Here is a 27,758-nt window from a genome sequence, read left to right as displayed (position 1 = left end):
ATATGCAGACTACATCATGAGAAACGCTGGACTGGAAGAAACACAAGCTGGAATCAAGATTGCCGGGAGAAATATCAATAACCTCAGATATGCAGATGACACCACCCTTATGGCAGAAAGTGAAGAGGAACTCAAAAGCCTCTTGATGAAAGTGAAAGTGAAGAGTGCAAAAGTTGACTTAAAGCTCAACATTCAGAAAACAAAGATCATGGCATCCGGTCCCATCACTTCATGGGAAATAGATGGGGAAACAGTGGAAACAGTGTCAGACTTTATTTTTTGGGGCTCCAAAATCACTGCACATGGTGACTGCAGCCATGAAATTAAAAGACACTTACTCCTTGGAAGGAAAGTTATGACCAACCTAGATAGCATATTCAAAAGCAGAGACATTACTTTGCCAACAAAGGTTCATCTAGTCAAGCCTATGGTTTTTCCTGTGGTCATGTATGGATGTGAGAGTTGGACTGTGAAGAAGGCTGAGCGCCGAAGAATTGATGCTTTTGAACTGTGGTGTTGGAGAAGACTCTTGAGAGTCCCTTGGACTGCAAGGAGATCCAACCAGTCCATTCTGTAGGAGATCAGCCCTGGGATTTCTTTGGAAGGAATGATGCTGAAGCTGAAACTCCAGTACTTTGGCCACCTCATGCAAAGAGTTGACTCATTGGAAAAGACTGATGCTGGGAGGGATTGGGGGCAAGAGGAGAAGGGGACGACAGAGGATGAGATGGCTGGATGGCATCACTGACTCGATCGACGTGAGTCTCAGTGAACTCCGAAAGTTGGTGATGGACAGGGAGGCCTGGCGTGCTGTGATTCATGGGGTCGCAAAGAGTCAGACACGACTGAGCGACTGATCTGATCTGATCTGATTAATAGCTATCTACAACAAATGAGAAGGTAAAAGATTTATGGTCATGAAATGTTTAAGTTTAGATTTATTTAGATTTCTATGAGATCACTTAAAAAATTTATGGAAAAATCATATTTATCTTTTTCAATGACCCAGAGATATTTCACTCATTCTTCTTTTTTACTTCTCTACTATAAATTTCTTTGTAGAATCCATAAGCAACAAAGTGAAATTTTTAGCCTTTTTCTATGTTTAACAATTTTATATATATTTGCTTAGCTGATTTATCATCTCCCTGGTGGCTCAGACGGTAGAGTGTCTGCCTGCAATGGGGGAGACCTGGGTTCAATCCTTGGGCTGGGAGGATCCCCTGGAGAAGGAAATGGCAACCCACTCCAGTACTGTTGCCTGGAAAATTCTATGAACTGAGGAGCCTGGTAGGCTGCAGTCCATGGGGTCGCAAAGAGTCGGACACGACTGAGCGACTTCACTAGGCACTAGACTAGGCATCGCATTATCACTACCACCTTTACTTAGTGTATTATTGACACAGAAGGCATACTTATCTTGTAAAAAGAAGCAACCAGTGTTAACTGTCCCTCAGATTCCTGATTTATTATTCTATAGAATTAAAAACTTTTTAATATATTCAGGTCTTAACCAGAGTTAAAGTCAAAATCAGCAGTTTACAGTTTGTAGAAATTTCCTTTCCACATATCTCTGCTCACTTTTAAATTCTGAAACATTTCTTCTGTTTACTGAAATTCTTGTTTGTTAAGTACACATAATTTTAAATTAACTAAGCATTTCACTAGACCTAGAAACAACCTCAAGGAAATCAGTTACCAAATTCAGAGAAAAAAAATCAGAACCACTAGGAACAGCTGAAGTGTTTAATATACTATGCAACAGTAACCAATTCAAATTCTAAGTTACCAGTGACTGAGATAAGCCTAACAAAACACTGAGTCAGGATTTGTGTGAACTTAAGAATTGTGAAGAAGAAGAAAGAGCACAGTCATTTCCCATTAGATTAACTTTAAAAAAATTCATCTTAAAAGAGCCACAACAGGCAGATAGTTTTGAACGACTGCAAAACTGTTTCCCTGGGTTATAGTCTCCCCACATTCATAAGCAGAAATAGGTTGTTTGGGTCCCAAGACGCTTAAGTCATTTTCTAGTGAGACTGACAAATTCATGCTTGTAGGTATTAAGTTTTAGATTTTAGTTTGACTTGAGAGAAAGAGAAGTAAACAAGAATCAAGTAATTAGATAGGGGCCATAAAAAGATAAAGAGACAAATGCCATGTTAAAGATCACTAAATGAATCAGGGACATATATGGGACAGACAGACACTCCTGAGATCTACTCATCCACCAAGAAGATGCCATTAACATGTTACTAGTAAATCAGATACTTGAGTTATTTTTTCCCAGTGTAAAGATAGGAGAAAAGGCCAACTGCATATAAGTGATCAATACTGAATACCTAGATCTTTTAAGAAACAAGATAAAAATATATTTGCTGACTTACAGATAATGAAACAATAAAAATGTTCATATCTGTCATTTTTAGTTCTGTGTTTAAACACTTTGGAATAGATACGCAAAAGTGAAAAGAATCCAATTCTTTAAAAATCATTCAATTACTGGGAAAAACTTTCAATTGTGTTCCTACAAATGGATTGAAGGCTACAAAAGCAATCTGCTAGTTTAGCTACAGAACAAATGCAAAGTCATTACGCAGTAGGGTAGGCCATGGGAGTTGCTGGTGTAATCATCTTCCACAAGCCTGCTGCACACTCAGTAAGTACGAGGGATTATGGAGATGAGTCCACAGGAACTGACCCTACATGCTTATTAAACATGCAATGAATATTCTGCATGCATGCTGGGTATTAAGCAAAAACAATGAAAAATTCAGAAGATGGCCATATGTCAAATACTGCAAATCATACTGAATAAGCTCTATTTATAGTTAAAATTTTCTTTTAGTAGTTTTAGATATAGAGACATAAAAAGCATTTTAAGGATATAAAACTTGTTACTTTACTAAATATTTATAAAGTGTTAATATCTTTTTACTTTTAGATTGTATTTATTCATAATGTAATACCTTGTGCTAAGCTTATAACCCTGTAAACAGTTGTGATTTTGGTAGTATTACAATGTCATCCACCTGTACTTGCAGCTTAACTTGTACAACCTGTACAACTACTCAACTGCACTAACAAAATGTCAAGCATCTAGGAGGGAAAGCAGGGGTCAAGTAAGAGTTCTCAAACCTTGTCCTCTCAAATTGTCATCAACTATCCTCTGAAATTGACTTTCAAAGTAACTGATGGCAACTATGCAGTCCTTGTATATGAAAGTAAAGTCTGGCTTCCTTAGTAAAAAGTCCTCACTAGTTTAGTTACCTGGTTTAAGAATTACTAGCAAATATGTACAAAAGGTAAGTAAATCTAATAAAAAGCTACAGGTCTGGAAGACTGTAATTATAAAACTCTGTAACTTCTCCCTTCATGCTCTGTATTTCAGTGCAGCCAATCTATTCCTTATTTCACCCTCAGCGCCTTTGCCTTCCTCATCCTTCACATCTGTGATCATCAGGTCCCACAGGCTTTCTGCTTCAGGATCTTTCTCCTCTTCCACCATGGCAGGTCAGGCCCACATCATCTTTCACTTGACTCAGTCAACTGCCCTTCACTGGTCTCTGGCAAGTCCAACCTCCGCAAAGGGGCCAAAATCATTTAAGTTGCAAATCTAACCCCTTCTTGACTTCAAATTTTTCAATAGCTTCGCATTTTCTAAAATTCAAAAGTTCAACCTTAGATCTTGTCACAGGGGCGGAACTTAACTACTTTTAGTTCCCTCTGATTTTTTTTCACAGTCCTCCTCTGACCTGAAAACAGCTCTCCTTTTTCCCGTCCTCTCTTGCCTAAAAATCCAAGCCCTCAAGCTCTGCCCAGAGATAAACCTCCCAAAATGTCTTCCTGCTCAGCTCACCGCACTCCCACAATCCTTGGTGTAATTCTAGCATGGGGACAATCGCCCACAGGATAATTTATCTGTTTACAGGTCAAAACCTACAAAGTAACTATGAGCAACTCAAGGGCAGGAGCTGAGATTTAATTTAGTTATGATTGGAACATAAGGGCTCAATAAATAGTAGGGATAATGAATGAATGAAGCTAGAGTTATGAACCAAACACAGCATTCTGATACCATTCAGTGGTTGAATTTCACAGCCCCCAAACTGGAGGGAATTTCAGTAAATTCTATTCCAGGGCTAATTCAAATGTAAAAGTCAATTGTTACTAAATAAAACCTTAAGCTCCCTGTACTACTTCTCATATTCTCTACAACAAAGAAAGAAGAAAAAGGAGACACTGCCATAATCTAATCTTAATCCCAATAAAAAAGAAATCTTAAACTTCGGGAAGATTTTAGGACCTCACCATTTGATTAAAAAAAGAAGTCCTCTCTGTTGAGCCTTCCAATCCCTTAGGGGAGCTGATGAAACCTATACAATAAGCTATATCAGACTACACACCTTGAGTCCAAAGGCAGTATCCTCCGAGGTCAAGACTTCAACCTGAAATCATAAGGAAAAAATAATTTAGGCACTATCAAACACCTTCTTTGAGTCTAGCCACAGACACCAGAGCACAGGCATGGCCTGGAACTAAGTTTTGAGAAAGCTGGTATTTGATTTACATCAGGTGTCAAGAGAGTGAGATCTGTGAGTCTCTTCAAGACTAGGGTATAAATCCAGGTCACTGCCCTGGGTTCCAGTTTTACAATAGGCTGAGCACCTATCAAATTAATATATTTGCCACCATGTTGAAGTGGTGGTATAAGTTCTTCAAAATGATCTCGGAGGTAGGAGAAATCGTCCTTCTTACTTAAATCACAAGATGTTGCATATACTTTTTGATCGTTCACAGACAGTGATGGGAAAGTTATGCTCTGTAAAGCAATTCCATTATGCTTTGAAGCTGCTAGTCATTTCTTGTCTCGCTCACATCAGAGTGGGTAGTCCTGAATCTCGGGAATGCTGCAGAGCGAGAGTTCCTGAAAGCAACACTCAGGAAAAAGCAGGCAGAGTCTAAGCAACAAGTTGTGAAATGATGGCAAAACTTCAAAACTGCTTATCAGTCTCACACACTAGAAGACAGAGCTCATTAACATGAATTTTAAGAGCTGCGTCTAAAATAAGATGTGTATTGATAATTACAGTTTTTTAAACATAATTATTCAGTCTGGTCTATAAAGTATTTGATGATTAAAGTGCCAGTATATGGTGGAAAAGGGCAAGAAAAGAAAGCAATAGAACAAAGAAGAATATTTTCTTAAGTGTCCAGGGAAGACAGTGGGGGTGGGGCAATAATATCAGACTAGCCTGACGTCACTGTTTATTATTTTCTTTTATTTATTTTTAACTGGAGGATAATTGTTTTACAGTATTGTGCTGGTTTCTGCCATACATCAACATGAATCAGCCACGGTTAGTTTTAAACATCTTAAAATTAGGCATTTGTAGTAGGCACTTAAGTAGAAGACATAAAGGCCATCCAATGTATCTTGCAATTAAAAAAAAAAAATTAGCTAGGGGGAGGAAAAATAAGATCATTTCAATAAGACTGTCATCCAGCATGAAAGTAAAGTGTCAAAAAAAGAAATGAAGAAACAAACTGCTCCCTCCACTTGGTTCACTGAATGTGAGGCTCACCACAACCTGGTGTCTGACAGAGACTGGGGTGCAAAGCAGGAGAAATGCATGACTGGCACTGAGAAGACAAGCAGCCTAGTTTCGATGAAAAAAGTATGTTGCTGATACCAAATGTGATTTTAGGATAAAGACTGAATATTGGATACGTACAGCATGAAATCATTATGAGAGTCACTGACAGCATGTCTGTTTACACTTAACTTTCCAAAGCTAACTGTCAGACTTAGAGACTAGATCTTATTTTAGACTTTAAGAAAACAAAAAGGGGGAGGGGTTCAGTTATTTGCAATTTACATATGTTTCAATTTCCTAAGTTGGGCCTTTCACAACACTAGGTTACTAACCCCAAACATTTTTACATTAAAGCTTCTAATCAACATTTGGAGACTTTAGTTAAAGGAAAGCACAAGCAACAAATTCACCAAGTCTTAGGTACTTAGCTACATAATATGACATTTACTCTTGAATTATATACATACTTTATATGTGAATACCTCAGTGTTAGGTACACTCACTCTTGATTTGATATTTTAATATGAATAGAATTGTTTTTAAAAAACATATATGTTTAAATCTGCAAAAACCATATCCAGAGTGAGTTCTGCATTTGCTTAAGAGAGAAAATTCTATAGCAAATAGAAATTTGTATAAAGATATGGCTTTAATATATTTGACAACCTGAGATGACAGCAAACCAAAGCTTTCAAGCAGAAATTTAGGAACTCTCCAAGAAGCTTTGTCAGTAGATAAGAGACCTTGGGGATTGGTGTAAGGAAGTGGATCTCAAAAGTCAGCCTCATCCTCCACCCTAGTCAGGAGGCCTCAACATGATGTTCTGAAATTCCTAAGTATGAACTAGTTTAATTAAAGCAAATTTTAAAAATTTATGGTTTGTTCAAAAGCACTATGGTTTAAATACATATGCACTTTAGTTCAGTATCCTTTATATTATCTGTGTCTATAAGATTTCAATTGTAATAGCTATAAAAAACAGCTGATTTTTAAAACACGAGATTAATTTTAATTTAATAAAAAAGAAAGATTAAATTTAAATAGATTTAATTTAATAATAATAAACCAAAGGTTTTCATGCTGTTTCTATGAGTATTTTTTACCTAAGTTGGAAGGAATCCCCCTCTAGTGGGAGTAAGGGAGTATTTCAGCCTTCACACATGATTTTCAGGTGGTAGTAATTCAATTTCACTCTCAACAGAAATCAGCTAAGCTTTCTGGTTCTTTTATAATAAATTTCAATCTTGTAAAAACAAAAATAAGGTAAGTATTTTCTATTGCACAAGCCTAACACCTATAATTCCTATACAAAGCCAGAAGTAGATTTGTGCTTGTATGATGGGAGTTAAGTTATTATACAACCATCATCAGCAAATTTATATTGGCTATAAAGTAGTCTCAATTTTAAGTTAAAATAAGAATGTAAAACTGAAAAAATCAGTACAGTCTCAGTGTAAAGACTTAAGAATGTAGTGGGAGGATAGAGTGCTGACTGTCTGCATTTACCTTACTCATTAACATAGACTTTCTGGATATTTATTGGATGTTAGGCATGTACTCACTACTGTATGAGATAAAAAGCGAGTTTCACTAAGATATTATTACCTGGATGAAATCTATTTAAATATTCACTTTAAAAATAAATTCAAATTCAGAAATGACTAGACGAGATCGCTCATGGTGTCATTTTTCTCTTTAATCTTCAGTTTAGGGAGACTTGTGGCTCAGCTGGTTCAGAATCCGCCTGCAATGCGCGAGACCTGGGTTCGATTCTTGGGTTGGGAAGGTCCCCCTGGAGAAGTTAAAGGTTACCCACTCCAGTATTCTGACCTGGGGAATTCCCATGGGGTCGCAAAGAGTCAGACACAACTGAGTGACTTTCACTTCAGATCAGATCAGATCAGTCGCTCAGTCGTGTCCAACTCTTTGCGACCCCATGAACCGCAGCACCCCAGGCCTCCCTGTCCATCACCAACTCCCAGAGTTCATTGAGACTCACGTCCATCGAGTCAGTGATGCCATCTAGCCATCTCATCCTCTGTCGTCCCCTTCTCCTCTTGCCCCCAGTCCCTCCCAGCATCAGTCTTTTCCAATGAGCCAACTCTTCGCATGAGGTGGCCAAAGTACTGGCAGTATTATAAAATCATCAAGAAAAAGGTCACAGGTTTATCTAAATTAAAATTAAGATGTGATACCCAATGTTCTCCTTCTCCATACAGATGCTATAACAAGTGCAAAGATAACTCAATACCGTAATGAGAAGCATACGTGACAACACTGGGAGAGAGAACTTCTCAAGGGGTCTTGAGGTATAAGGTATGAAGGGATCTGTGTGGGCATACTACGTGGCTCAGATGGTAAAGAACCTGCGACGTACAAGAGGCGGGTTCCATCCCTGGGTCTGGAAGATCCCCTGGAGAAGGAAATGGCAACCTACTCCAGTATTCTTGCCTAGAGAATCTCATGGATGGAGGAGCCTGGCGGACTACAGTCCATTGGATCACAAAGAGTTGGACACAACTGAAGTGACTGAGCACGCACATGTGGGCTAACAAAGCAGAGACTTCCTAAGTACAGGATGAGGCCCTTTCCATTAAATTGTGCTTCTTTCAGATGATGCTATAATCAACACTTTATAACATGAGTGCCTAAAAGGATTCCATTTGTAGAGAATTCCTAAAATCACTGTGGAAATTCAATCTGCAAAGTTCAGAAGCAGCTACACCATTCATAGTTCTTTCATTCTAATCAAGCAAAAAGCCTTGAATTGGCTTTTCTCTCTTCCAATTACTCTAACAAGCCCTCCCTCTGCCAAAATTAAAATAAAACATTTTAATTTCCAATCATTCTATTACGAAAATAGGGAAAATGTGAATTCATGAATTTGGAAGTAGCAGTGGTTGTACCTTACCCCTTCTTAATCACTTTCAAAGCCCTTTCTACACCTCTAAAGCAGAAAAAAACAAATATCTAGCAGCATTTTCACGTATACATCACTATATTTAAGACTGATAACCAACAAGGACCTACTATACAGCACAAGGAAGTCTGCACAGTATTCTGTAATAACCTAAATGGGAAAAGAATTTGAAAAAGAATAGATACATATATATGTAAAAAAATAAAACTGCCCAAAACTATGTTCTGTTTTATAAGAAAAAGAAAATATTTTAAAATCAGGATCACACTATCACAAAAAGAAAGGGAACAAATGATGATGATTTATGGTCACACACAGATTCTTACTCACAATTAATGGAATGCAAATTAAAACTTACATTATTTTATTTTCTCACCACAGATTACCAAAGATTAAAAACTAAGATGTTAATAATATTGACAATGATGTGAGAAATCACTCAGATCATGGCCTTGTACTGACAAGAACATATACTGAAATAAAGCTCAGTCGCACAGAGTCGGACACAACTGAAGCGACTTAGCAGCAGCAGCAACATCCACCAAAATGTGTATGCATGTGATTAGGTGTTAGCCCAACAATTCCAGGATATCCAAGCATAAAAACAAAGATACACAAAGTTGCTCACCAAAGTTATCTGTAACAGGAAAAAGCTGAATACAACCATCCACAAAATGTTTACCAATAAGGGGATTTAATAACTTCTCATGCAGCTAAGCCTCAGAAAAGGCAATGGCAACCCACTCCAGTACTCTTGCCTGGAAAATCCCATGGACGGAGGAGCCTGGTAGGCTGCAGTCCATGGGGTCGCGAAGAGTCGGACACGACTGAGCGGACTTCACTTTCACTTTTCACTTTCATGCATCAGAGAAGGAAATGGCAACCTACTCCAGTGTTCTTGCCTGGAGAATCCCAGGGACAGGGGAGCCTGGTAGGCTGCTGTCTCTGGGGTTACACAGAGTTAGACACGACTAAAGCAACTTGGAGGTGGCGGCGGCAGCGGCAGCAGCAGCTGCAGCATGCAGCTAAGCCTAGAATATTATACTGCTGTTAAAAGGAGGTGAATCTATCTGTGTAGATAATGAAAATTTTCCATGATGTCATATGAAGTGAAAAGAATCAGAACAGTGTACACTCTAATATCTGTGTTAAAAATAAAGTGAGATTCAGCTATATGACTGATAGACTATTTTGAAAAGATATGCAAGAAACACTTTAGTGACTGCCTCAAGAAAGAGACCTTTTTTCATTGTATATTGTCTCACAATATAATAAGAAATTTTTTCCACCAATACATGTGTTTTTCTTATTCAATTTAAAGGAATTAGTTAATAAAATATGCAAATGATAACATTAAAAAGCATTCAATAAATTATTCAATGTCAGTAATAACCATAGAAATGTAAGTAAAAGTCTTATTCAATGCCTGTGTGTACAACTAGAACCCTCAACATCTGTGTGTGTGTGTGTGTGTGTTTGCGTGCTCAGCTGCTCCAGTCGTGTCCAACTCTTAGCGATTCTACGGACTGTAGCTCGCCAGGCTCCTCTGTCCATGGGGATTCTCCAGGCAGGAATACTGGAGTGGGTTTCTCTAGGGGATCTTCCCAACCCAGGGATTGAACCAACGTCTTCTGCATTGTAGCCAGATTCTTTACCGCAGAGCCAGCGGGAAGCCCCAATACCTGTGATTGGGTATGTAAATAAGACTAGCCTTCCCAGAATACAGTTTTCCATTATATAGCAAACGCCTCAAACATATTCACACCCATTTACCTAGCAATCCATTTGCTAGAGAAATCTTTGTGATCTGACTTATGATCAAGTGTTTATATATTAAGTATGTATGCTGCGTCGCTTCAGTCGTGTCCGACTCTGTGCGACCCCATAGACGGCAGCCCACCAGGCTCCCCTGTCCCTGGAATTCTCCAGGCAAGAACACTGGAGTGGGTTGCCATTTCCTTTTTGAATTAAGTATGTATAGTACATCTTTATTTAAAATAATGACAAATTAGAAAAAAGCACAAACATAGGGAACGGTTAACGAATAATATATATGAAGTATAATATATTCATATGATCTATGTTACATAATTTACCATGAAAGTGAAAGTGAAGTTGCTCAGTCATGTCCGACTCTTTTCAACCCCATGGACTGTAGCCTACCAGGCTTCTCTGTCCATGGAATTTTCCAGGCAAGAATACTGGAGTGGGTTGCCATTTACATTAACATAAATAATATGATATATTTGTTACATAATCATGAATAACTCAGCTTTCAAGAAATAGTTTATAAATGCTTTTAACATATTAAAATTTAAAAGTAGGATTAAAAACAGAAACTTGACATTATAAATATTTAAATCTATTCATTTGTTCCCTCCATGCCTTCTAGAATATGTGCCATGCTGGGAAATATCCTGCTTAGTCCAGACTTTATAATATTTCTTCATGCTTTCTTTTAATACATTCCACTTTATATTTTTTACATTTAAATATTTAATCTATCTGTAATTTATTTTGAAATAACAAGGGGAAGAGATGACTCAGCTTTAATTTTCCTTTAAATAACTGTGATGCAGAATAATCCATTATTTTCTCCAGTGATCATATATACCATAGCTTTACCATGAAAATGAAAGTGAAGTCGCTCAGTCATGTCCGACTCTTTCCGACCCCATGGACTGTAGCCTACCAGGCTTCTCTGTCCATGGAATTTTCCAGGCAAGAATACTGGAGTGGGTTGCCATTTACATTAACATAATTCCAGGTAGGGATGAGAAAAATAAAATTATCCATGGCTCATTCAACCCAAAGGCAGGTGGAAGTGAGAGGAGGAGATGAATCTGATGCAATCTGCAATTACAATATTTGTCCACAGGTAAATTACTAAGAATTCAGATGCTTTAAAAAAATAATTTTTGCCTCGATTGATGTTTAAGGGGTAAAAATACTAAAGAGTGCTATGTCTCCTTTGGTTTATCCAAAAAGACCAATATACCAACTAGAACAATTATACACAGTTTTATCCAAAAGAAGGAGAAGCAGACATTAATAAACAAATTCATCTCCAAATTTGCTGCAGGATTTATGACAATTTAGACTATAGGAAGAGCCCTCTGTCCCCCACGTCTCTTCTTCTCCCTCTCACATAAGCACACAGACAGCTCACACTGGGTGGCAAAGGTTTAATTTTAGCAAGCAAAGAATTTATTTTGCCTTTTTAAATACAGTTACTATTATTACCACTATCATCATTATTATTTACTTTTTTGTAGTCTATTTAAAAAATGAACACTTAAGACATGTAAAACCCTGGTAGCATTCTTCTCTTATTATTCTCCTCATTCTCCTTATTAGCATGTACAGGCCACATGACAGCCCAAGGACACAGCTTGCAGAAACTGCTAGGTGTTTGGTTAGCTGGTAATAGAACTCACAATGAGGCCTTCTACTGTTAAGTGCTCTTAGTAGAACAACCATTCTCTGAATGCATTTAAAATTAGCTAAAAACTTATACCTATATAGGAAACCAATAAGTATTAATAACAATGGTAAATTTCATTTGTAACCAAAAATCATTTCTGTTCTACTTAATACAGTGCACTACAATTTGAAGGCAAATGACAGATATGTTATAATTATACTTTTCACTGCAAGTGTTATGTTCACAGTGTCTTCTATACTAGAATGTTAGCTGTATCTTCATATCCAGGCTAAGTTTAAAACAAAGGTTGTGAACATGTGGTCACACTCCCCTTTCTAGCTATGTTCTCTGACTGGGTGAGGATACCTTCACTTGAGATTCTCAAAGCGGTCACAAACTCATGATATGGCTCAGAGAAAACAGACCTTGAATACAGAAGAGGATGCAAAAATAGCCATCACTATGCAGGTGGAGTCAATTTCTCAAATCCTTTAGTCTGGGCTGGATATGTGATTTGCCTGGATCAACAGAATACAGCAACAGAAAGCAAAGTGTACCACTTCCAAGTCTAACATTCAAGAGGCAATGCCTACTTTTAGCCAGCCTCTTGGAAGTCAACCAGCGCATGCTAGTTAGTCGGCGGATAAGAGACATATGGTTCTGTTACCATGTCACCCTAGCCATGAGCCAGTCAACTTCAAGAAGCAGAGAGAGCCATTTAGCAGACCAGTATAGAGAGAGCCATTTAGCAGATCAGTATAGCTAACAGAAGAGAGGAGAATGAGACCAGCAGAAACCAGAAGAACTACCCAGGCCAGACTGGCAAACTGAAGAATCAAGAGCTAAAGAAGAGTTGGTCGCTCTGAGCACTAAGCTACCAGTTGGTCTGTTCCATAGCACAATTAACTAAGGCTCTCAGGTGTCATATGCCTACGGGTTGAGCTCCAGGCTAGAACATTAAATACAACAGGCAGTTCTGAAAGTGCTTACAGTGTCTACACAGGCAAGTCCCTCCTCCACCTCCACTCTCTATTTGAAACCTCTCAAGACCATAAAACGCTCAGTCCACAAGAAGCTCAACAGAGTGGCTCCTGCCTGCCTCTCTGATCCCCAGTCCTGACACTCTCCTCCGCACACATTGTTCCACCTAAGCTGGCTTCCTTTCTGTTCTTCAAAATGGCCCTCTCTTACCTCAGAGCCTGTGCGTTTGCTGTTCCCGCCTCCTGGAACGCTGTGCTATCAGATCTATCACTGGTTCCTTCAAATCCTCACACCTTAGTTTAAAGGTTCTCTTCTGAAAGAGCTCTTCTCCCTCTTTAGTGTCACCACCTGAAATTTCCTTGTTTATCCCTTTGCTGAATGTAAACTTCACAAGAGTAAGGACTTTGCACATGTCATTCACTGTTGTAAGTTTTTTATCCAGAAAAAAGCATATGACATGGAGAAGAAGCCCCTGAAATTGTTGAGCAAATAAGTAGGTATGAATGAATGTATTGAGGACTGTAACACAATGAAAATATGAATACATGTTTATATACCACAATTTGATATAGCTCCATGTCACAAGTGTAAGATCTATCAAGACTGAAAACATCCTCCACCTTATATAAATACAGAAGTTAAAGTCTATGTTCCATCTAGGTGACAATATACATACTTACATGACACACTAGTGTTATTAAAAAGTCAAAATCCAGTTTTACTAAATATAATGATGGTATGTAAGCATTTGATGTATTTATCTCTCTGAATGTGAAGGGACAGTGAAAATCGCTTAGCCGTGTCTGACTCTCTGTGACCCCATGGATTATACAGTTCATGGAATTCTTCAGGCCAGAATACTTAGAGTGGGTAGTCTTTCCCTTCTCCAAGGGAATCTTCCCAACCCAGGGATCGAACTCACATCTTCCACACTGCAAGCGGATCCTTTACCAGCTGAGCCATAAGGGAAGCCCAAGAATACTGGAGTGGGTAGCCTATTCCTTTTCCAGATGATCTTCCTGGCCCAGCAACTGAACTGGGGAATCCTGCATTGCAAGCAGATTTCTGCCAACTGAGCTCTCAGGGAAGCTTTGTCTCTCTGGTCAAGAGTAAATTTTAATTTCCTTTAAAAGGATTAAATTTTAAAATTGATGGCAATAAAGTAAGAACACTGCTCAAAGACAGATATTTTATCCCTATTCTTGAATTAAAATGTAATCATTCTTTTAGAATTATACTGAGAAATGACTATAGTAAATATTTCATAAAGAACACAGTTTATAATCTTTTCAAATTTAATTTTTAAATAAGTTTTGGTAAAATTTGAGCTCTGTACTTAAGTGGGTTGACCACAGCACAGCATTTGGTAGGAATGCCCGACCTCATGTGGCACGTCATCACTTGAAGGATACTGATGGAGATGCATTCTATAGAAGAATAAGGTTTAAATGGTCCCAAGACCGTGCTTACTCCATAGGGGGTCTCCTTGAGATCAAAGAGTACAATAGGTGCCCAAGTGTAACTCTACCAGTTACAGGACAGACAGATTTGTAGATCTGGGGCTATCCCAGTAGAAATCACATGATATAACAGTTAATCATTTTTACACTCAGTGTTTATCAAGAAATATGGACTATGGAATTATAAAAGAATAGACATATATATATATATATATATATTCACGATTTCCTTTGGCTTTTTCTAATGCAATAAGTGTACATAAATAATGTAAATTTGTAAACAAAACTTCTGAAACAGGTCATACTTTCAATAAAAGCAATGCTTTAATATTTACTTTAGATCTTTTTGCAAAGTGTATTTTATTAATGTAGAAAATCTATCTACAGTAAAACACTAATTATTCACCACATTATCACTTCTTTCTGATTGCTTTTCCTATATTCTTCAAGTTCACATCTTATCTTTTTTAAATAAGATTTTCTACACAATTGTCCTTAAGTTCTAGGAGATGTGATGAAGAAAAATACAAAAGCAGTTCAGGTATCCAGGCAGTTCAGGTGTTAGTTTTTCTAGACTTTATAACAATTTAAATACTATTATCTTATCTTACATTGTGTCATATTCTTTTTGAATTGTTATAATTCAATGCAGTTTTAAGCAATACTTCCCTGTTTAAATAAGTATCTACTCATTCATACATAACTGATATAAAAAGTTTATCAAATTTACTACAGTCTGAGAAATTTAAATGCACTAAAAACATAAGCCACAAATATAAACTCTTTTCTTCATTTTAATTTCATAAAGAGGAAAATTAATTTTTAAAAAATGACTGAATAAATCTACTAAAATAAAAGTTAAAAATTTAGCAAAAGTACTGTTTGACCATACTTAACCCTCTCTTCCAGTCCTGCCCACCATTAAGATCAAAATCAGAAAAGAAAGTTGAAAACTGTTATACAATTATTATTCAAAAGAGGTGCTATAGACACATAGGCTGCGGAGACCCACAAATAAAGCATTTGTAAAAATTAACCACTCTGCCTGGGGTAGCAGATGCAACAAAGATGATTTTAACTGATTAGATGAGAATGGAAAGGTATTTTCAAAACAAAAATATTTGAAGGTCAACAAATTAAACTTTTATCACTGCTTCCATAGGGCTGCTTGTACATTATTAATTTGACTGCCAGCCACCAGCTTCTTTTTCTGCTGCCCTCTTTCCTGTCTGCATGTTCCTAGCCCCCTCACTCCGTCACCAGGATCTGCATGTGCAAAAAATTAAATATGAAAAAACATCTATTTACCCTAAAATACTTCTAAAAAGTAGACTGGTCTAAAAAATATTGGAATAGTGATTACAATCAGACTTCTATCACAGTGTATCTTTCAGATCAGATCAGATCAGTCGCTCAGTCATGTCCAACTCTTTGCGATCCCATGAATCGCAGCACGCCAGGCCTCCCTGTCCATCACCAACTCCCGGAGTTCACTCAGACTCACGTCCATCGAGTCAGTGATGCCATCCAGCCATCTCATCCTCTGTCGTCCCCTTCTCCTCTTGCCCCCAATCCCTCCCAGCATCAGAGTCTTTTCCAATGAGTCAACTCTTCGCATGAAGTGGCCAAAGTACTGGAGTTTCAGCTTTAGCATCATTCCTTCCAAAGAAATCCCAGGGCTGATCTCCTTCACGGACTGGTTGAATCTCCTTGCAGACCAAGGGACTCTCAAGAGTCTTCTCCAACACCACAGTTCAAAAGCATCAATTCTTCAGTGCTCAGCCTTCTTCACAGTCCAAATCTCACATCCATACATGACCACAGGAAAAACCATAGCCTTGACTAGACGGACCTTTGTTGGCAAAGTAATGTCTCTGCTTTTGAATATGCTGTCTAGGTTGGTCATAACTTTCCTTCCAAGGAGTAAGCGTCTTTTAATTTCATGGCTGCAGTCACCATGTGCAGTGATTTTGGAGCCCAGAAAAATAAAGTCTGACACTGTTTCCCCATCTATTTCCCATGAAGTGATGGGACCGGATGCCATGATCTTCATTTTCTGAATGTTGAGCTTTAAGTGTATCTTCAAGGTCTTTCAAAATATAAACTGTTTAAGACTATCTTGATTATCAAATTGGAACAGAAAGATAATTCAACCAAAGAGAAAGAAGAGAATGTAAGCTTCAGTATACTTAAATTGAGACACAAGCCTCAACTTTTACCTTAAAACTAAGTCTTGTTTAGATGGGACTTACTTTAAAGAATCTACCTACTTAATTCGGTAAAACTAGTAACTGCACAACTAAGACATCTTTAGAAAAGACATCACTTTTTAATTCTTTTCATCATTATCTAAAGTGCTATTAGTCCAAGACGAATTTGTCCACACCAATCATGTCACCTCAACTGTTCTCTCACATAAACTGCTTAAGATATTCTAATGTGCAAAGGGTAACAATAGTAAAAAAAAAAAAAAATTTAAGCAAAGAGTAGAAGTATGTGAAGGAAACTGAGGTTAGTACAGGAAGTTCTGACAGAGGCAAATTGAGGGGGTGGTGAGGGGAAGAGTTGAAGTTTTCAAGGCAAGCAACTAACAGCATACCACTATTCCTGTCTGCCCAGTCTTTCTCTCCCCGAAACAAGAATATTGTCTAGAAAAACACTGCACAAGAAAAAGAGGAAGTCTTCAAAGACAGGTATTAGTTGTGTGAAAAAGCTTTGCTACCAAGTTTACTTTCATGCCTTTTTGAGTTCAAAACTATTCAGTATTAATCTTCTATAATAAAGGGCCATAGAGGCCTTGTCTCTAAAGAATCTCTTATCTTAAAAAAATGTTGGTAATTCAAGACATGGGCATTTCAGTGCAGAAAAATGTCAGGGAGAAGATAATTACAAACCCTCATCTGCTTATTGAAGAGCTGAATGCCTGAGGACACAGGCTCAGGTTAGACTGGAAACAACCAACAGAAACATGAAAAGACACAGCTTAGAAACAGACTGACCCAGAGGAGAAGGAAGATACCACACTTGTTAGTGACACTCTCATCGCTACTTCATGTCGGGACACATCTTGATATAAATAATAAAGTCACTTTCTAAAATACTGGTGGCATATGATTAGACTACTCTCTGGAAGAATAAATTTGTTGTTTCTTGTTTTAGTCACTAAGTTGTGTCCGACTCTCCCAAGATCCCATGGACTACAGCCTGTCAGGCTTCTCTGTCTACGGGATTTTCCAAGCACAATACAGGAGTGGATTGGCCATTTCCTTCTCCAGGGGATCTTCCTGACCCAGGGATTGAACTCATGTATCCTGCATTGGCAGGTGGATTCTTTACCACTGCCACACCAGGAAAGAATAAATTATCAAGGAGGAATCCTCTGGTTCTACCATAAACAGTAGTATCATATGGCAAAAGAAAACATGAGCAATTTCTTTAAAATCATGGGATTCAACCATGAGAACTGATTTTTGAAAAGTAATCTACTGCAGCAAAATAATAAGGTAGTCTTACAACATGATTCAGAAATCCCACTTCTATGCATTTACTTAAGAGAGGTGAAAACATGTTCCCCTGAAGACCTGTATGAGAATATTTAGAGAGGCTTTACTCAAAACTGTCAAAAGCTGCAAACAATCCAAATGTCTATCAACTAGTGCATGGATAAACGAAATTTCAGACTATATCCATACAACGGAAAACTACTCACCAATAAAAAAGGAACTGATTACTGATATAAGCAACAAGACGGATGCATCACAAATGTATTGTACTAATACGTAAAAGAAGCTAAAGCCAGACTCAAAAGGCTGCCTACTATAAGCTTCCATTTCTACGACATTCTGGAGAAGGCAAAACTTTCAAGAAAGCAAACAGATCAGTGATTGCCAGGAGCCAGGTGACCCTGGAGGAGCACAGTGGAACTCTGGGGTGATGGAAAACTTCCATTAAAAATGTTCTAAGGTTTTACTAGAGTACTATTCATCACATATCATCATAGTAGTTAATGGTACTCAGAAAATGTTACCATTTCCAAATATGCAGATAAGAACTAAAATAATATTCCAGAAAGCCATCCTCAAAACACCTGTGATTTTCATTGTAGAGTGTATCTTTTTTTTTTTTTTTTGATAAAGTGTTCCAGATCATAGGACTGAAATTTTCAGGTGATAATTTCTACAGATTTTTGCATGATTTGGAGTTAGCTAGATTCTTCTTGTGGTAGGGGAAATTTGAGGTTTTTGAAATGTTCTGGTCAGGCAGAAATAACTTTAGGTTAGTTTTTTAAAACAAAAACGGGATTGTGTTTCTAATGAAAATTTTTGATATTTAATACAACTGCATATAAGTTTGAATCTCAACATGACAACCAGCAAATCAACTTAAAATCAAAAGTACAGCCAACACTGAAGTTAAAGTATTATGTACAAGTTCAGATAAGAATGGTATACAATCTTCAGATGTGAAGTATAACACTTAACCTCTTCGTAACAGTACCTATAGCTCAGAAATTCTAAATTCAGTTTCTAAAATTAAAATCTTAAAAAAAACCAAACACCTCTTAAAGGGCCACATGTTAATGCTTAAATTGTAATCCAGCTCCAGTAACTCTAGGAGATATGTTGAGAAAATTCAGAGTTACTGAGATTACACCATGAAACTACTTTCTACTTATAAAGTACTCAAAAGCTTGAAATACAGTCTCAAGGGTGAAAAGCTTGATTTTTAATGTATGAAATATTACTCTTGGTAGGCCCTTTCAACACTGTTAAATTAACCAGGCTCAGTTTTATTCATACAAAGTCTTCAGCTTTTTAAACAAAAACGAAGTCTCTGAAATTAAAAATGTACAACCAAACTTAAAATTAACCAGTCAAACAAACAAATAGCTACTTGGCAACCAGGAAAAAATTTGCCCCGCTCCCTCTTAGTAAGTCTGGGGATATTTGACAATGTCTAGCAACATTTTTCGGAGAAGGCAATGGCACCCCACTCCAGTACTCTTGCCTAGAAAATCCCATGGACGGAGGAGCCTGGAAGGCTGCAGTCCATGGGGTCGCTGACGGTTGGACACGACTGAGCGACTTCACTTTCACTTTTCACTTTCATGCATTGGAGAAGGAAATGGCAACCCACTCCAGTGTTCTTGCCTCGAGAAATTCCAGAGACAGTGGAGCCTGGTGGGCTGCCGTCTATGGGATCACACAGAGTCGGAAACGACTGAAGTGACTTAGCAGTAGCAGCAGCAGCAGCAGCATTTTTGGTCATTACAATGGGGGTTAGGATGGGGTCTGCTCCTGGTATTTCATGGTTCTGCAATGAACAAGATAGTCCTTTTACACCGGTGAATTATCTGGCTGAAAATGCCAGTGGTACCGAGGTTAGAATCCCTGGTCTAGATGGGAAATTCCAGTAACTGATATTAAGGAGCATGAGCACAGGAGGAAAAACCATGATTCAAATCTTGATTTTATTAACAGGAATACAAACAGTGTTTGGGACGAAAGCCACTTCAATTGCTGAAACAGTTAAACTGCATTATCATCATATTCATGACAGAGGGCTATGGAGCCAAGGTTTCCACAGAGCAGTGGTTTTAGTACTGCTGAAGTAAAATGCTATAAAACAAATTTCTTCCAGAAAGAAGATCACAAGCTCAGTGACAACTCTGCACAGGTGGATAAACTTACTCATACAATATGTGAGCTCAATGCCATGTTTTATTAAAAAAAAAAAAATGGAGAGCTGTTACCAATTAATACAAATTCACTTATTCTGTAAAATGGGGAAATGGGTAAAAGTCAAAAGTAAAAATAAACTGAGATAGCTAAGGCCTGTAAACATATGTACATGCAGGTGTGTGTACGTTCACATGCGTGTATATATATCTTAGATCTAAAATCTAAATGCAAGATTAGTCAAATCAGACATTTGCTTGATTTCTCACTTAAATCTATTATTTGCTTTAAGACTCCCTTTGAAAAACCTGGAGGAGTAATACTCACACTAGGATACTAGAGAGGCAAAGTATAATTTCACAGTTTGCTACAAACCAGGCAAATGCTTAGAGCAAACAGAAACAAACTTGGAGAGAGTGGGCATAAATGATTATCCAAATAGGTATGTCTTTTGCGCTGATACTTAACTGTGTTGTTGCTGCTGCTGCTGCTAAGTCGCTTCAGTCATGTCCGACTCTGTGAAACCCCACAGATGGCAGCCCACCAGGCTCTCCCGTCCCTGGGATTCTCCAGACAGGAACACTGGAGTGGGCTGCCAGTTCCTTCTTCAATGCATGAAAGTGAAAAGTGAAAGTGAAGTCACTCAGTCGTGTCCGACCCTCAGCGACCCCATGGACTGCAGCCTTCCAGGCTCCTCCATCCATGGGATTTTCAGGCAAGAGTTTTGGAGTGAGGTGCCATCGCCTTCTCCAACTTAATTGTGTTAGGATTTTTGAAACCAAGACTTTATGATTAACAACAGAATGGTGACTTCTAAATAAAGTTTGATGTACCTACAATTTCAGATGTATTTTTACCGATGGGATTAGGGAGTAATCCATCCAGGGTTGCCTTTCTTTTGGGGCTTCCTTGATGGCTCAGATGGTAGACCCAGGTTGGATCTCTGGGCAGGAAGAGCCCCTGGAGAAGGGAATAGCAACCCACTCTGGTATTCTTTCCTGGAGTATCCCATTGACAGAAGATACAGTCCATGGGGTTGCAAAGAATCAGACAGGACTGAGCAACCCAACACTTTCACTTTCATGTAACCATGGAATATGCTGCTGGGAGGATGTGAAAGCAGCGAGATTGTTTTTTATTCAATTCATGTTATATCATTTTTAAATTCCATCAACTTATATGAAAGGGTTCATTTTGTTGTCTTTTGCAATTATGGATATCATTTTTGAGATATATAGAAATTAAGCCTGTCCATTAATTCAATATCCACAAAGTCAGAGAGTTAAAAAGCTTGTCAACTCAAAATTAATTTACCAGAACCACTATTACACAAGACTGTAGCTCAAAATCTAAAAAGAGCTGTTATCATGACCTACTGATGATCACCAATAAAGGCTTAACACTATACTGTGAGGAGGTGTTCAATAGCATACTCTAGTATATTACTCATTCCTTTTAACAAAATACTTGAAAAATATTTGATCTTAATTTAAAAGGGAACTGGCAAATGTCATATGGAGGCAACTATGATCAAAGTTAGAAACATCCCTGCTAGGATTCTAGTAGTTTTTACAAAATCTCGTTTGTATACACAATGCAAGGGAAAATATTATACATATTCATCTGCCACAATAAACATAACAGTATAAGGCATAAAAGCAAATGGAAGGTTAATATTCAGAACTATTCAAGGCCATTTCTCTTAAATTCTTCAAGACACATTTCCTTGATTTCACCTCTACATCAATAGTGATAAATTAACTCAAAACTACATTCCCATTATATCATCAAATTAAATTTCCAGAATTCCAAGATTAAGCTGACTTGCATACGACAGAAAGCAAACATACCAAATAGTAAACTATTTATTGTAAACAGCATCAATGAGTAAACAAGCTTTACAAATTACATATCCATAGTGTAGAATAAAAAAATTAAAAAACCAACTGGCCATAGTTGATTGTTATTGGTTGAATTAAAAGCATATTTTAATTAACCTACTATAGTCTTAACTATAATGACATTTAGCTTACTTGAAAATGTCCAAGATCTCGAAATTGCAACATTCTACTTAAAACTCCTAGAGAAGGTGATCAACGAGAACATTTAATCTAAGTCTTCACGAAAGAGAAAGGCTAAACAGCAGAAAGAATATTTCAAAAAGCCTCTAGCACTTAATTATGAGCAGGAAAACATGCAGTAGCTAAAACTTCACAAGCTTAGACCTTCCACAGCTTTTAAATTTTAATTGAAGCACAGATGATTTACAATGTTGTTGATTTTTACTGTATAGCAAAGTGACTCAGTTACACACATATATACATTATTTTTTATATTCTTTTCCATCATGGTTCATCTCAGGATATTAATCTAGTTCCCTGTGCTCTACAGTACGATTCTATTGTTTACCCATTCTGTATGTAACAGTTTGCATCTACTAACCCCAAATCCCCAGTCAATCCCTCCTTCACCCTTCTCCCAGCTTTTAAAAAAATGCTGGGAGTTGGTTTTCCTGCCAAGGAAGGTGGATGAGCATGTACTTGGCTCCAAACAGCAGTTATGACACAAATGGAAACCAAGTGCCTGTCTAAGCAGCCCTAGCCTAGGTCAGCCTGACTCCTGGCAGCCCTGAAGCAGCCAATGGTGGTGGCCACCCCGCCCCTCACCCGCCGGTCCAGCTGAGTTCTCATAGGCCTGGGCTTCAGGCTCCACCCGCCCTGTCCACAGGCACGGCCCCGCCCAATGTTTGGCAGCTGTGGGCTCTGACACCGCCCCTCGCCTGCCGCCCCGCCCTGTTTTTGTCAAGAGGGTTGAGTGTCGGCCCCGCCCTGTGTTTAGAGGCCTGGGCAGTGGCTCTGACCTTCCTCAGCTCCTTCAGTGCTTTTCCAACATCAGGCACTCAGTTTTAATCATGCAAAACGAGTTGCAACTTATCCAGCCCAAGAAGTTGGGTGGTGATGGAGCGGAGGAGGAAGAGGGGTGAAAAGAGAGACGCACCAAAGGAAACGGAAAAAATTAAAGCACCCAGCTTTTGGCAAGCCAAACTGGTGGAGGAGGAGAAGGTTAGGGGGCAAATGAAGCAATTCTGAGTGGAACTGGGGCCCGAAGTGGCACAGGAAAAACGCTCTCTGCCTTCACCAATCCAGCTGGTGTGTTTCGTTTAAATGTTAAGCTGTGTCAGCAAAACTTTACAGAACCACGTTCGACAAGGCACTTGCCACCTACTGCCTAGACTGCCAATTTTCCGGATCGCAGAAAGCTCCCGAGGAGGAACCCAGGGTCCTGCCAGTCTCGGGGAAAATGGCCACGGAGGCTGGGGCTCAGCCTAGTCAAGCGGGAAGACACCCCCTTCCCCACTCCGCCCCCGCCCCCCCAGCACAGGGCTCCCAGGAGGCGCGGGAGGGGAGGGGAGGGGAGGGGAGGGTGGGCGGGGAGGGCGGGGCGGAGGCTGCCTGCCGGGAAACCTGGAGCGGTGGGCGGGGCACGGGGCCTGCTGGGAGCTCCCTCCCGGAGCTTTGTTGCACAACCTTGCCCCAGCTGCCCTGCCCGCTCCCCCAGGCTCCTCCGTGGAGGCTCTGCCGCCGCACCTCTGAGCATACACTCAGGATTCCTGGGGCTCCGCGCGGTACGAAGGGGATTTCTGAACTTGCTTAAATCTTTCCTGTCCCCCGCCCCCACCCCTTTCAGGTTTCCTTGTACCTTCTTCCTAAACATTGTCCTGAGTGCCAAATCGAACCACTGGGTGTATTAATTGCTCAACATATCTTGGTTATGAAAACGAAAAAAACAAACGCAGAGTTGTTTTTAATGTATAGAAAAACGAAAATAGTCCTATCAGGGCTAATGGCTATAAAGAGGTTCTCTCTCCTTCAAATATTCCATACTCTCCAAAGCCAGACTTTGGCAATGAATAAAAATAGATAAACTGTTAGAGTGATGAATGATTAACGCCAAAGCTGACAGGCAAGGAAAGAGGAGAAGCAGGAGGCACCCTGGAGCCAGAGCCCGGGAGAGCCACGGAGAAGGACCAGCGCTAGCGAGAAGGACTGGGAGGGCCGCACAGGAAGCGACTCCAGCTCAGCACTTGCTAGCATCGCTGCATCTGAAAAATCACCAGTAACACGTTTTTTAGACCAAATGTTTACAGTTTTAGTTTTCCAAATGTATATTTAACTACCAAAGTCTACAAATTAGCAGCATTCTGTCACTCATTAAGGTTATACATAATTTATAACGTAGAATGCCATATTATTTCTTTTTGGAAGAAAACAAAGGAATCAAGTAGATTACTAAAACAAAATATATACAGCATAAACTCACATATCATTAATGGGAAAAAATTACTGAGCTACAAACAAGAGTTATGTGGAGGGAGGTAACAATGGCTTGAGGAAACAATAAAAATTAGACAAGATTAGTTTTGAGGAAACTTTAGAATTTTAAATCATTAATGTGTAAGATTATGAATTTCAATTTGAGTGAGAAAAATGGCTAAAATTAGGTTTCATTGTTGTTTATATGAAACCATTTCTCATTTAACCCTACCTAGGAACAATAACAGAAAAACATTCATGGTTGCATATAGGTAAGATTAAACACAAGCCCTTATTCAAATTTTAAAGTTTAGGGTAATAAAAAAAGATGATGCTCATTAAATTTATTTTGGATTTCATATCTATTTTTTAGGTCTCAATTTACAATTACATGATTATAACAACATTTTACCAACACAAAAGATTTGCCCACAAACTTTTTATTTTTTAACTTCAAGTTACATCCCTTATGAAGTATTGAACTTTTATAAGAGTGTAAAAGAGTAACATATAAATAGCATAAATGCTGCTATCTACAAAGATGAAATACAAGAATTCAGAGAAGTATTGAAATCCATTTTAAGTAAATTCTTCATCAGAGAAGAAATGTTCAAAACAATTATACTCATTCTATTTATTTCTGAATGTCAATAATTTTCCTAAAACATACTTTGCACGAAATAGTTTTCAATCTTAAAGTTTTTTGAAACCATAAGTCACTGGCATTTCCTTAGTTACACATGCACTATTCCCTCCTTTCTGAAATTAGTCTCTCCCTCCTTCTGTCCCTCTCATAGCTACTTTTTGGTCTACGGTTTCTTTTCAGTTATCCAAATTATGTCTGTTGGTTGGTAGGTAGGTACTTATGTATATATGTATTTCTGTTTCCATGCACACACATTAGAAGACAAAGAAAGGGGGGAAAAAGTGCTTAAAGGGACCTAATGAGATTTTCAGATAGTTCTAATGAGATAATGACTACTGTGTGACAGTAGTCAAGATGACGTCCCAGTTTTCAACTTGCTGGGCTAAATGATAGTAAGGTTATGTCATTAACGAGCAACTAATGAGTTTGGTTTGGGGCTGTTTACTTTCACATGCTTGTGGTACACCCCAAGGAGGAGACAACCAGCCAGCTGGCTGCAGAAGTACAGGTCAGGGCACCTTTACTAAAGAATGTGAAGTCATGGGCAATTAGATGGTAGTTGAGTTCATGGGAATGGATGACTGAGCTTATTATATATAAAAAAGCATACAGAATCAGAGAACGGAGCAGCCTGAAACAGAACCTTTATGGGCATCCATCTGAAAAAGACAAGGTCCTCCCACTGCTGATGGAAGCAACAGCCACGAGGCTAGGAATGTTAGAACCTCAGAACTGTTTTTCTCCACATAGGAGGGAGAAACAGAAATTGAGAGCTTGGGCTCAGGCAAGACTACCAGGGACTGATTGTAATTCCTCCAAGCACTGGCTTGCATGTTTCTCAGCATCTCTGCCTCAGCTTCCTCATGTATAAAGTACAGTGACGGGATGGTTGTTAGGAGAATTAAATAGCACCTGCCTAAAAGTTAACTTTGCTCATCATCCAATCACTCCCCACATCTGAATTTTTCAGATCCATCCTAGCTGCTATTCCTGTTACCTGTGTCTTAACTGAGTGCTGCATCTCCCCTTTAAAACCTAAAATACTGAAACAGGCTTCCTTGACTTCCGGCTTTTTCCCACCCATCATCTTTCACAGCACCCCATTATATTGTCTTCAGCAAACACAGATTTGAACATGTCACTCTGCTAAAAATCTTTCCTAATATCAAGAGAATTAGGTTCAAACTTCTTACCCTGGGGTAAGAGCCCTGGGGAATCTCATTGGGAATCTGTTTCTAATCTGCCATTCAGTTTCATCTCCCTGTACTCACTCCTTTAGTGACTTGTTTGCTGAACCTACTGTATTGGGTGGTGGGGGGCGGGTGGTGGTGGCTGTATTCCTACAGAGCCCTTTACTTTTCCTATAATTTTGCCCTTTTGAAATCTCCATGTTTTCTTCCAAGATGACCTTCTTAATCCCCTTCTATTCTAATAAATTACTGCACTTTGTACAGTACTGGGTTGGACTGATATGATTTTATATGTAATCATACATGTCTATTTTTCTCTTAGATCTCTGAAGGCAAGGTGTATTTATGTATGTCCTCCTACCCATAAAACCCCTAGAAGGTGTGCTACACATAGTAGGTACTAAATTAAGCAAAAAATTTTTAAAAAGAGATAAATGCTAGGAATCAGACATTCTCATACCGCTCACGATACAAATCCTGATTAGTAAAACAGGAGTAAGGTTGAGACCTGAGGGTTCTCTCTCTCATACGCAGACAGGTAATCATTAAATAACTGTAGCAGGGTAAGTATGTCCAGGAAGTAGGCAGTTTTCTGTATCATCATAAAAGAGGTCATTTTTAAAATTTACAACTTAATTTTGAACACTCTGTTCCCTAGTAAATAAACTCAGTTTCCACTTTAGATGTTCACCCTGCAGACATCAGCACCAAACAGACAGAGCTGGAGCTATGTTTACTTTCAGTTTTAAAGCGTAATCTGAGAAGGTGAGACATCCCTAAACGTGTGTCCTCTTCACCTACGGATTGTCCTCTGTAACAGGTTTTGTTTCTAGGTGAATGAGGTCTGGTCTCAGGAGACAGACCATAAGAGGGATAAGCAGTAATCACCTAGAGGAACACATTTTTTTTTTTTTTAATGGGGATCATTTTTAAAGTTTTTATTGAATTTGTTACAATATTGTTTCTGTTTTATGTTTTGGTTTTTTGGTTGCAAGGCATGTCAGATCTCAACTCCCTGACCAGGGATCAGACCTGCACTCCATACACTGGAAGGCAAAGTCTTAAGCACTGGGCAGCCAGTGAAGTCCCATGAATTTTTATCTCACTGGAATTTTGGCTAGCATGAGAAATTCCTAAAGTAACTAATACTACTCTTGGATTCCTAATACAGTGTCAATCAATTACTTACATTATAAAATTGACTACTTTAAATCCCTTTTGGAACAAAAAAGTAAAAAAACGTGTTTTAGAAAATCCAATAGTTATTCTCATAGAAATTACAGCCCATACAAACAAAAACAACTTCCTGTGGTCCTCAATAGATGGTTTTACTGGTTCCAAGTATTACTTTTCAGTAGCTCAATACATTTCAATTATTTCCCCAATTTGCCCTTTGCAAAATTCTCTGTAATCAACAAAGGTAGTTTTAAAAACCATCAGAATTGTTGCTAGATTACCAAAGGCTTCCACATTGGGCAGTGACATCAGAAACAAGAGCAATCAATCACTAACAAGTCCACAAGCAGGAGCAATTCATTTAGAGTGAGTG

The 27,758-nt window shown here is 38.5% G+C and overlaps 1 protein-coding gene across 8 annotated transcripts in view; it reads right to left on the bottom strand.

Moving 5' to 3' along the window:
* ARID1B (AT-rich interaction domain 1B) overlaps window positions 1–27,758 on the bottom strand; it is a 435,159-nt gene that overhangs the window by 171,174 nt on the left and 236,227 nt on the right. For 5 of the 8 annotated variants that reach the window (XM_070376934.1, XM_070376935.1, XM_070376938.1 and 2 more), the window contains exon 5: window positions 4,407–4,448. The exons of the other annotated variants lie outside the window; for them this stretch is intronic. In XM_070376934.1, coding sequence (XP_070233035.1) covers window positions 4,407–4,448 — 42 coding nt within the window. The remainder of the gene's footprint in view (window positions 1–4,406; window positions 4,449–27,758) is intronic. 8 annotated transcript variants of the gene reach the window in all.

The sequence above is a fragment of the Bos mutus genome, chromosome 9 (genome assembly GCF_027580195.1).
Source record: "Bos mutus isolate GX-2022 chromosome 9, NWIPB_WYAK_1.1, whole genome shotgun sequence".
Lineage (NCBI taxonomy): Eukaryota > Metazoa > Chordata > Mammalia > Artiodactyla > Bovidae > Bos > Bos mutus.
The sequence above is the reverse complement of the archived record's forward strand: the minus strand, read 5'-3'. Positions and strand labels throughout refer to the sequence as shown.